At 39.1% G+C, this 12,243-nt stretch overlaps 1 protein-coding gene across 1 annotated transcript in view; it reads right to left on the reverse strand.

Annotated features, from left to right (window-relative positions):
* Positions 1–2,773: 2,773 nt before the first annotated feature.
* Positions 2,774–12,243, reverse strand: part of LOC108596675 (5-hydroxytryptamine receptor 1A) — a 57,114-nt gene continuing 47,644 nt past the window's right edge. Inside the window, exons 2-9 of the mRNA XM_017982686.1 lie at positions 11,368–11,596; positions 11,165–11,290; positions 10,539–10,655; positions 6,307–6,379; positions 5,710–6,143; positions 5,032–5,163; positions 4,783–4,908; positions 2,774–3,829 (exon numbers count right to left, since the gene is read on the reverse strand). Of these exons, the coding sequence (XP_017838175.1) occupies positions 3,113–3,829; positions 4,783–4,908; positions 5,032–5,163; positions 5,710–6,143; positions 6,307–6,379; positions 10,539–10,655; positions 11,165–11,290; positions 11,368–11,589 (1,947 nt within the window). The 5' untranslated portion in view covers positions 11,590–11,596 and the 3' untranslated portion in view covers positions 2,774–3,112. The remainder of the gene's footprint in view (positions 3,830–4,782; positions 4,909–5,031; positions 5,164–5,709; positions 6,144–6,306; positions 6,380–10,538; positions 10,656–11,164; positions 11,291–11,367; positions 11,597–12,243) is intronic.

Consider the following 12,243-nt stretch of genomic DNA (forward strand, 5'->3'; position numbering starts at 1 on the left):
ATTTTTGTTATTTGTTTTACAGCTTCAGTTTGTACACATGGCCTACATTTTTAACAAAATATTTAATTGATTGCAATCCAAAAAGAAAAGCATAGCATACTTTTCTGAGTAAAATGACAAAAGTTCTGTTGATGCTTAACAAGTTAAACTAACTAATTAGAAAGCAATAGCAGCTCAAGCACATTACCGAGAAGTTAATTCAAGTGCTCAAGGTCTACAAAACAAGCTCATGACGCAAAGTAATTAGAATATCCATATTTAAACTTATAATTTCTTGCAAAATTCCCACAAACTGCGTTTTATTTAATTTATGTAGTCCTGTTCAGAATATTAGGTGTCAATTCATTGAAATCCAACTAAATTCCAAGTACGCGCGTCTAATTTAATCTTTATGATTCCACAAGAATTTTGTAAGCTGCTTAAAATTTAAACATTTATGCTCCATTTAATTATAACTGTCTGTTTATAATTTTTGTACTTCAAATTCCACTTATGTTAATTAAATGAAACCACAAAAATGTTCATCAAGCTCTGCTGAGTGTTTATCTTCAATCCCGTCTGCAATTATATTTGGCTAAATAATTTTATATCGGTTTAATTGAGGTTTATGCAAGCGTTTAATTTGTATAAATGTGGTTTCCAAAAGTCACCAAGCACCAAGCCAAAGTTTTACCTTTTTGACGTTATTTTTTGTGAGCAAACTTTGTGAATATCTTGAGCTTTGCTTCAGAATTGTCTAAACCGCAATTAGTATTTTGTGCCTTAGCCTGTTTAATCAAATTAGGCATAGCTGTGAGCCAGCCAGCGAAATCCAATTCCCAGCTGGCGGAAAATTATACAAAAAAGAATAAGAGAGCTCGAAGAGAGAGCAATGGCCGCCGGCCGCGGCCTGCATTGGGCAATGGCAAGAAAAACAGTAGCTTGCTAAGTAAAGTTGACTTTCATGCGAAAACTTTTGTACAAATTTCCTTTCGTTTTGTGTAAAAATAGCCGAGCGGGCGTGAGTTTTTCGCACGCAGCTACTACGGCGAGTTGAGAGGCCGAGGCCAAAGAGGTGCGTGGTGTCCATGGGGCGTGGCAGCTAAGCCAAACACCGGCGATTATTGTTACAAAATGCAGCGAGCCGTGTAATTTCTTGGCATGACGCACGCAGTGGGAACTCAAAAATGGAAATTCAAACGCGAGAGTTCGCATTCAAATTCAGATTGAGATTCAAATTGCCCAAAGAAGCAAAGTTTTGTGTCCCGCGTGGGCTTGGCACTGGGACTGGGATTGGGACTGGGCCTTGAATTTCATGGCATGGCGTCATTGTCTGCTGGCGTTGGCTTCTGAAAATTGTTTTGCGAAAATTAGTTTTTAAACTTTGCTCGTTTTTATTTGCGTTTATTTTAATTTTTCTTTTTTTTTGACTATATTGCCAAATGAAAATCTCAATGCAGCATGCGAAATTAATTTGCATTTTGGCTTCGGTTTTCCGTTGTCATTTTGTTGTGCAAGGCGCAGCCATAAAAATCAAATTTGAATAATTTTTAATTTATTTAGCCTTTTTTGCTTAACAACTTTGTTTGCGTTTGTAATTGAGATTTAAATTCTTTTAGGCAATTTGTGGGCGATTTTTTAGTAATTGCTTTTAAATTGTTGCGGTCAGCGCGGGCATAAAAAAACGCGTAATTAATGTAATTTATGACAATAATTAGATACTTATTTGAATTTATGGTTTAATAAACAACATAATTGCATAAAAGCCGAGAGCGAAGCGTAGATTGTTTAATAGTTTATTAAATAAACGAAGCTGTTAAAAAAATTGATGAGTAAAGCTTCAGTTCAATGGCAATTAGAATCTATCGAATAGGTTGTGTATATATTGAAGCAATAAGAATAAATATTAAAATTCGTATGAATATCTTGTATAGCTGCAATAAGAAATTTAGTAACAACTATTAAACCACAGAAACTAAGCTACTAGTAATCAATAATTAATATAACAATAAATACAGCACTGTGTTGGTTTTGTTTACTTTTTATTCCATTTAAATTCATTTGACAATTTTTTCACATTTTATTTATTCATGTATTTTGTTTACATACATATATGTTTGCTTGCTTGCTTGAAATATTTACTTATTTTGTTGTCTAAACTAAAATTTGTTGAATCTTTATATATTTGCATTTAACTATTGCTTCGTTAGCTACAAATTATGAGCTGCTCTCGAGTTTAAATTTAAATTCTTGACAATCACAAAGTTAGGATTTCGCTTTTGTGCTTTATGTGTTGTTTGATTGTTTTTTTTGTTAAATTGCCTAGTACTATGAACCACAACGCTTAAGATCCAGCAATATGTGAGCAGATACCTATATACTATATATTATGTAAGTTTATTGCGTTTAGAACTGGTAGCAAATGAAATATTTTGATTTTTAAAGAAGTCTAGCATCTCTATTAAAGTTGAAGTATTTTAATAGCATCATTTATAGTTATGTGGACACATAATTAACTAACATTAGCTAAACCAACCGACTAGTTAAATGGCATACTACAAGTATTATTATTATTATTATTAGCTAAGAGCAATTGCTGTTTATAAGTCAGACATATAGACAGACATGCATAAAATATTAAATATTATGACTCGCTCGCTCGCTCGCTCGTTAGTAAAAGCTTATCACAAATATACACAGACACAAATACAGACACAGACACATACACATATATAAAATGACACACATTATGTGGAAAGTTTTATGCATATTTTAGATTTGATAAAAAGCTTTTGAAATTGAATAGCAAAGCAATTCAAACGTTTGAAGAGAAGTATACCGAATTTTTTCGTTAGACACATACACACATATAGACTTAAGCGCTAACTAATGGCTAACTAACTCTCACTATCTCTGTCGTTAACTACTTGCGATACTCGCTCATGCTGTCGGCGGTGCATTGGGGCGGTGGTGGACTGTGGCAAGCGGCGCGTACCCGGCTCAAGCGCAGGCTGCCCGTTTGTGGATGACCCAGCAGCAAGCTTCGAGCCTGCTGATGCTGCGGATGATGCGCGCACTTGGCCTGCCGCGCCGCCAGCTGTTGACTGTTGGCGAGTATCACATCCTCTGCGTACTAGATGTCCGGTATGCTGCGTCCTGCTGCCAGCTTGGCGGCTACTGTGCACACCGTTGCGCCGTTGCCGGCGTCCAGCAGCTTGCTCTTGGCGCAGTTGGCATCGTGGAAGAGATGCTCGCATAGCTTGGGCTCCGAATTGGAGAATTTGCTTAGCTCGGCGGCGGCGGCCTCCTGAGCAGCGCTCGATATGTTCAAATGCAGATCGCTGTGCTTGCTAAACGAGGTGGTCTGATGCTGCTGCGGCTGATGCACATGATGCTGATGCTGATGCTGATGATACGGAAAGTGCGGGAAAGTCTTTTGCATGGCATGCAAATTGCCCGAGCTGACAGTGCGCTCCAAAATTTCACCCCAATACTTCTCAGACAATCCCTCAATGTCGGGCCGCATGGCTGCATAGTTCTCGGCGGCTGACTGATGGGCGTGGCCGCCGCCGCCGCCCAGCGTGCCGCGTATGTACTGCGAGGCGCTGCGACTCAAACTGTTGGCGCGCGAGCGCGCACAAATGCCCAGCACAGAGCCACCAATGGCGCCGCCAATGCCGCCTTGACCCACCGACGCGCTGTTGCCACCGCCGCCGCCGCCGCCATTATTAGCTGGCGGTCGCGAGGCGGGCGGTTCCGGTGGCAGCGGCAGCGTTGTGATTTCAAAATCGTTCGCATTGATGTGACAACAGGCGGACTTGTGCTCCGGTGTATCCTTGTTGGGAAAGCACTGCAACGAAAGCCAAAGCCAAAAGCATAAATCAGTGTGTGTTAGTTTAATAAGCAGTTCCAAAAACGCAGCAGCACAGCAGCGAGCAATAAATTTTCCAAGAGAAAATGACCTACAGTTTTGTTTGAATTTTACGGAAGTAAATCATGCAACTTTACTGCGCACCGCTTGCCACACAAACGACAGTCATGGCCCCCAGTCATGTAAACGAGGCTGCGAGGCTTTTGGCACTTGCATAATTCAAAATCACTTTTCATATTGCGTGCTAACTATAGTTGTTGTAGCACCTTTGTCAATTTATGGCCACGCAAAATTCTCAGAATTTTGAAAACATTCGTTTAGCTGCAGGCATGAAATGAAAGCAGCGACTGCAGCTCGTTTCATTGTTGAATTTAAAGTACGAATTGATTTCACAGACAATTCAATACTTAACAAAAGTTTAACATTTGAATTTGTATATTTGCTGCTCATTAATAGATGAAGCTTGCAAATCCGCATCAAAATCTAGCTAAAATCTCGAAGTAAATTTTAATATTCTAAGAATTTTGCATTACCAATAAGTGCACCCACCCTTTTGGCTATGTTGTTGTTGTTTTGCTTGCAATTTTATTTTTATTCTAACAACGTTGCCAACAAACTAAATCCCTCAGTTACATATACAGCTCAGCTTTTGTTCGCAAAGCAGTTGACTGAGATCAAAAGTTATGGCCAGCGGGTTTTGGCAAAATATATTTATGTTGCAGCTGCATTTGAGCTTTAAGCACTTGAATTATTTACTAAGCACAACTGAAAGCAAGTGTAATGCGCATAAGCAGCTTTATTTAGATGCTGTGCATTTAGAATTTAACAACTAAGCTCAAGCTTATGTGTTGCTTTGAATACTTTAAGCTGAATAGCAGTAGCTGCAGCTTTTATTTTATTTAAAAGCAATATAAATTAGCTACACAACTTACTCGATTGGGCATCAGTTGGCGGCTAAGGCGACGAAAATCGGAATTTAGCAGCCAATACATAAAAGGATTCCACAAGCTGTTGCTCAATGAAGTCCAAGTGACTACAAAATCAAGAAACGGCGGCAGCTGCAAAGAGAGAAATAGACACCAACTAAATATAAATACAATAGTGTAGTAGCCCGTATGCGTAACATTTTGTACTGATTACGTATGCGACACGTTGGCTGTGGCTTTGTTGCGGTTGCTTACCTTCGAGCCAGTGCAGGCGGTGACAATCTCCTGTATGGTCCACGGTGTGACCATAACAATGAATCCCAGCGAAATGGCAGCCATAGAACGTGACGTGTTCCCACTAGAGTTCTTCTCCTGTATGGGCACAATCTGTAAGCAGAATGTGCGCGGAATTTAATTATCTAATTAGTGTAAGCATGCAGCAAATAAAACTAACCACAGACATTGAATTAATTTCAATTGATTACAGCTATTCTTGTGGATTAGCAACAATGGCAACAAAATAATAAAAGCAGCTTATATTAGTTTTATTTTTAGTATACGACAAAAAAGAAAATTAAATAAAGCAATGCAACCCATACTCAACTTTTCACCTATAGGATTATAATTATATATATAACTAACACTTAATTCTGTTAGATTTTAAAGCAAGTTAGCTCAAATCAAATATTTTAAATTGTTTTGATGATTGCAAAACTTTCGCATTTAAACAATTTTTGTTCGTAAGCTAAAAATATAATTTAGCTAAAATCTGCGAACATATTTTGCTTAAATTTACAAAAAATATCCAAGGCAGAAACAGGGCAACATGCTTGGTAGGCTTTATTATACGCATGGTTAGTGTAAAAAGGAAATTCTTGATACATTTTGTAAGTCAAGCGTGTTGCTAATAAAATATTAAAAGCTCGCACTTACCTTTTTGGTTATCTTGTTGGTCATGCTTGGCATGCCCACGAGTCCCATGCTCATGGCCATGCTCAGATGGTTCATGACTGGTGGGCGATGATGATGGTGGTGGGTGTGATGCGAGTGCCCATGGCTACCATGTCCAAAAAGATGCGCCGACTGTGGGTGTTGCTGCTGCTGCTGTTGCTGTTGGAGCTGCTGCTGTTGTTGTTGATGCTGTAGCTGCTGGGGCGGATGATGTGGATGCGGATGATGTGCGGCCGCTGTGAGCGGCATTGTTGGATCGTTCAAGCGAAAACGGCTCATATGAAAGCTCGAGCCGTAGCAGTACATCAGCACCATTGTGGTGGGAAAGTACAATGCGCATGTGGATAGTATGCGATACGAGGGCTTACTGTAGAACGGTTCGCAGGCCATTAAGCCGGTGTTGTTGAAATAGTATCCTGTATACAAGCAAAACACACACACAAGCGCATGATAAATAGCAAATTGAGCAGCTGTTTGCCAGCATTCAATATACGATGTGTCAATGTTAGTTTGCCAAACGCGTCACAGCGTGTAACTCAACTATATGCAAGTGTGTTAGTGTTAGTGTTGTCAACTCACCTTTGGGCAGCACGAGGAATCCAAACACCGTCAGGCTGATTATCCATGTTAAGCTCAATATGGCAACGCAGCCCTGCAAGCAAAACAAGTAGCACACACACACTCGACGTTTAGTTGCTGTGGCTATACAGTTTTGGTTTAATTAGCAGCCCCCACACCCCACCACTCCCCACTCCCTAACCCAGCTTATTGTCAAGCGTACTCTGTCGCTCTCTCTCTCTCTTTGGAAATTGGCACAGCAGCATGTGTGATTTATGGTCGTTGCAGAATTTCGCACACGTTTTGGATTTCAAGTGCTCGTCGTTGCGGTACATTGCAGTCTATGCGAATTACCCATCAAAAGTCAATTAGACAAAATGCTTGCCCCGAAAATTTATAGCCATTGGCCGTAGGTCAGAGTCAACTGCCTGCATCAATAATTAAAAGTGTGCAGTGCACTAAGCTCTCTTCAAAAACTTAAAACCTTGAAACTTCGACTCTTAGCACATCAAACGCGCTGCTCTTGCTGCAACGCTTGTTGTTCACTTTATTTTTGTGCAGCCTTCAACAAAGAGGCCAGGCAAATGGAATTAAAAACTTTTGATTACGTTGAAAACATTGGGGGCAGGAGGCGGGTGCGCCCAAAAACTAAACCACAAACAGACGCAACCACAGGCCCAGCCCCAGCCCCTCAGCCCCAGCGCAGGCAGAACGAAACATTTGCAAAAGGCTGCTGGCTGCCATAATCATAACTGACTGAATGCCTAACTGTCCGTCCGTCTTTCTGTCTGTCTGTCTGTCGGATTGTCTGCCTAACTAACTGACAAGTAGACAAACGCACTAGCACTAGCAGGATATAACTCTAGTCGTCTACTCGTCGCCCAGCAGTGCAAACACAGCACAAAACTGACAACTTGCAAAGTTTTTTTTAACTTTTGCCGAGCTGTTTTTATTATTTATTTAATTTACGGCATTACGTTTTCTCCACTGACAAATAAGCTATGCAAATCGCTAAATGCAAGTCTAAGTAAATTCAATTTGTTGCTTTTGCCTTTGATATTTAACTAAATGTTTGTCTTTTTGTTAGTTTTCTTGCTTTGTGTATATTTGATATTAAGGCTCCCGGTTATGATTAACAACGAACGATCTATCAAGCGCGGCTTATCGAGTTCAGCGCTATTCTGTTAATGCGACAGCTGCTTAGCTTTTCGATGATAGTGAATATTATTTAACAGCAGTGCTGCCAGAATTCCCTAAGCAGAATTTAAACGAAAGGTACTAAAAAAAATTATATAAAAATTCTAAAAATGCTTGGCTTATCAAATGAGCTAATATATAAAAATGGCTGGATTTAATTGGTGCGTATATTTCAATATCAATATCAAAGCAAGCAAGAAAAGGATAGCAAGAGCAGTTTGTGCTTAGCTGCTTATCTGCTTTTACACATGCGCACATACAAAAGTCAAAGAGGGCGCCAATGACTTTAAAACAGTGTCGCCATCTAGGTTTTGCTCTCTCAGTCAAAACGTTTTGAGTGGATAAACGAATGCATGGAAGCAGCGCAGCCGACTTTGGCAAGCAAGCAAGACAGAGACATCAATAGCTGAGTAGGTTCAGCTGCTTATCTCTTTTTACACAAGCGTGCATACAAAAGTCAAAGAGGGCGCCAATGTAATTTACGGCAGCGCCGCCATCTTGGTTTTATTCTCTCAGCAGTCGATGCGCTCTGAGCGAATTAAAGTATGGAAGCAGCGCAGTCGACTTTGGCAAGTAAGGAAGACAGAGACAGCATGTGTGTGCTCAGCTGCTTATCTGCTTTTACACATGCGCAGATAAAAATGTCTTGAAGACCGCCAATCATATTGCTAGATTTTAAAAAAGAGTTTCTAAAAATGCTAAAGGAAAATTAAAAAGCGTTAACATTTACACTGTTATGCTATCTTACAGCTTTTGCTGTAGCTTGCTGCTCTAACGGAAAAGTAAACCACACAAATGCAAAAATATGATAAAAGTAATTTATGACTTGCTCCCAGTATTATTATAAATTGTAAAACAAAAAGAGGCGATTAAAGCTGCGAAAGTGCAAAGTTTTCAATGGCATTACAAGGCGTAAAATGGGCCAACAAATTGCGTAGCCGAGTGTCAGTTGCCACGCCAAGTGGCAGCAAAAGCAGTGGCAGCGACAGCGGCAGCGGCAGCATCAACAGCCATTTATTAATTTTCGACATTGCACACTTTATTACAAATAGGGCGTGGCAGCGCGCCAAATTTAAGAGCCCTTAACGGCCACCCCCCCCTGACCCGCTTGCCAACAACTATTTCGCCTGGCAGACAGTCAAGAATTGCAGACAGCATTATAGCAAGGCAAAAAGAAATTGCGAATATATAGCGCGAATACGCAGGCTTCGCAATTTTATGCATATATTTTATTCTCGACTAATATACATATATTTTTTTTTCTGTTTTATTTTTTGTTGGCGTTTGCCTTTTGCATTTATTTATGATTCTTCTTTGCGTGTTTTGCCATTAACTTGGGAGAGAGCCTCTTGCTGCGCTCTATTTAAATGGATGCATTAAAATTCGCCAAAACAAGAGAAAAACGCATATAATAAATTCTGCTAAGCGAAATTCCAGGCAGGCGACAAATATGTTTTTATAATGTAAAAAGAAAAGAAGTAAATAAATGTCGAGAAAATATTTCGCGCTGGTATTTGAAGCTTAAATACTTAAATTAAATTGAAGCACCAACGCATTTTTTATATTAAAGATAGATTTCCAATTAAATCTTCACAACAAGTTGATGGGAAAATTTTTCACAAATATGTTTAATAAAATACAACAAAAATTAAACAAGTGTGGAAGAAATATTTCAAGTGTTGAATTTAAATAGTTCAGATTAATTGTAAAGTCAATTTTTTTACCTTTAATAAAGCTGATATTTTCATTTAAATTTGAGCAACATAAATTTAATTTATTTAAATACCAGACTCAATGTATATTTAAGTAGAACAAATAAAAATGAATACGTAAAAGACCATAAAACACTTTTGTACACTTCATTTCAGAAAATATAAACTCCAAAATTTGTATTAAACAATTAGCCCTTATCTAACAGCTCATGAAAGCAAACTGGCAGAATAAATTTACTCAACTGATTATATTCCAAGCGTAACGCCTCAACTTTCACATTTTATATATTTGAATATTATTTATGCAATTTATGCGCTCTTTGATTGGTTTAGCAATTAGCGGCTAATGCTAATTATTACTTTTTGTCACTGTCACAAAGTCATAATGTTAATAAACATTTGCATATTTAAACACAAATCATAAAATATAAAGCCGGACGGGATCTCTGATACGCGACGCGTCTCGCTGTCCAAAAACCCAAAAATTATTTCTTTCCACTTCCGCTTACAAAATTCCATTCTCATTCTGCTTTTTTTTTGTCTGTGACACATTTTTGTTGTTTTTTTTTTTTTTTGGTAGGCTAGCCTTCATTTATGGAGGCTGCGTAAATATTTGTTGGCTCATAAATTATCATGTAAGTCTATGTGTGTGTGTAAGAGAGAGAGAGAGAGAGAGAGAAAGAGAGCGAGAGCCGTTTGTTGCTCTTTGCCGCTTGCGGTTTCCGTCAACAGCGTCCGCTTCATTTGCCTGCCTTGGTCTTTGGTCCTTGGCGTTTCGGGGTCCCAGGGCCAGCTAGGACTTTGCTGTGGTCCTTCTATTTAGTTTAAGTCTACTAAAAAAAAAAGTATATATAACACGCAGCCAGATGTTGTTTTTGCTTTTGCATTTGCGTTTTTTCTTCTATTTGTTTTTGGTTTTCGGTTTTTGTTGTCTTCACTTCTATTTTATACACTGTTTATGCTGTGAGAATTTTGCTTGCTTTGCTCTTTCATTCTTCAACGGCTGCTCTGGTACTTTGTTTTGTGTTTTAATGACTGCCAGAGAGCTTAGAGCCCATTATCCTTATTTATCTGTGTGTAATTGGCTGATAGACGATGATGCTGTTGTTTTTTATTGGCGCGTGATTTCTTGGTATTTCGCTTACGCTTTTGTTTATTGCCGCTGCCCCATTGACAAGAGCTGCGATAAATTTTTATCTTAACTTGTACCGCAGGCTTATCGCAGGACGTGCCCTATCTCAACTGAGCTGTCGCGCATTACAAGGTCTTACACATATGTATGAACGTCTGACGGCTCCACAATTATGCAACGCTTAAGCCCACGCCCCACAGCCAACCACTTACCTTTTTGCTAGAGTGCTGATAATAACGACGCGGATGCAGTGCACACATGTATCGGTCCACGGCCATGCAGACGAGGATGACGGCGCTCTGCTGCGACAGCGCGCCACGCAGCAGCGCCTATGGGGGAGAGAGACAGGAAGAGTTGGTAAAGTTAGTTAAGCAGTGCATAATTTAATAAAATATGCAGCTTAAATTTTGCAGCAGCAATGAGTTGCAGTAAAGTTGCTAGCAACATGTTGCTGCCACACATAAAGAAAGATTTTTAAAATTAATTATGCAGCTGCACGCTGCACAAAGTTATCGCTGCAACGAATTGTTTATTTGCTTTTATGCTCCAATGCATTTGTGCATTTATAGCGGGCGAATTGTTTAGTTTCAGTGTTGCCGCAGACTTGCCGCAAAACAAAAAAGGCTAAATAAAAAGACTCAAAAACAAAAGCTGTAAAATAATATAGAAAATAGAATCGGCACTTATATTATTTATAATACAAATTTAAAAAAAATCATTTAAAAGAAAGCTTTTGCCCATTTCTATATTTCCGTCTAGTCGGCAACACTGTTTAGTTTTGTTTTAATTGAGCGCAACATGCGGCATTTTAATTGCAATAATCGCATTTCGTGCTCACCTGTATTTGGCAAAAGATCTCTCCATATGGCCAGCAGTGAAACAATGCTGGCATTAATCCAAACGGCGTAATTAGCAAACCAATTGTTAGGTCATTTAGCGCCAGCGATGTGAGCAGATAACGTGGCTGGGCAAGCAAACGAAACGAAACAGACCAACAAACAATTTAAAAGAGTACATAAAAAACATTGTTTATATATTTACCTGTTGGTGTATGTAGGCAGCATAGCGACGATTGTTTATGACAAAGATAACCAAACAGTTGGCGCCTATGACGCCCAGTGTTAGCACCAAAATGAGCACCGCTTCAATTGTCTCCGCAATGCCAATGTGCTGGATCAGATTGTGGCCAGTGTAGCGTGGATGTGAGCAGCTGGAGTTCTTAACAGCGGGTGCAACGAGCAGTGAGCCACTCTTGAGGTCCATTGCAGAGCTGCAAGCAACAGAAATCAAATAAATATAGCATACTTTTGTGGGCGTTAAGACTTAACTTGAGTAAACTTGCTAACTTACTAAGAAATAAATGGTTAAATCATGAGCTGCCAAGATTTCAATTCTAAGCCTAGTAAAGATAAATCAGTTGCACAAATTACACAGATAGATAATTTGGCTAGTCGATTTTCTGTTAGGAAAAAATCATTTGCATATAAAATATTTAACTAAAATAACAATAATTGATTTAAGCAGCAGCACATTGAACTCAACTGGAATAAATTAAACTGCTTAATATTTAGGTTTTAGTAGCAACTGTCTGAATAGTTTTAAACTAAAATAAAGTAATTTTTTTCTTGCCACACCGCTTAGTTAGATTTGATTGTCTGTTTGCTTTTGCTGTCTTAAAATAAATTATTTTTTTTTTATATGTGCTCAGCCATGCAGTTGGCTTTTGTCGTTAGTAGTGCATTTGCGGTTAGTTGCAGTCGGTGACGTTGCCTCGTTTCCGGTGCTTCCGGCATTCCCATGTGCAAATATGCAAAATGGCGACAATTTGTTACGCCATAATCAAGTCAAAACATGCGAAACCGACGCCGCGTTGACAATTTATCAGGCAGTAGCTCAACGGCACACAAAGTACCAAGT

The sequence above is a fragment of the Drosophila busckii genome, chromosome 2R (assembly GCF_011750605.1).
Source record: "Drosophila busckii strain San Diego stock center, stock number 13000-0081.31 chromosome 2R, ASM1175060v1, whole genome shotgun sequence".
Lineage (NCBI taxonomy): Eukaryota > Metazoa > Arthropoda > Insecta > Diptera > Drosophilidae > Drosophila > Drosophila busckii.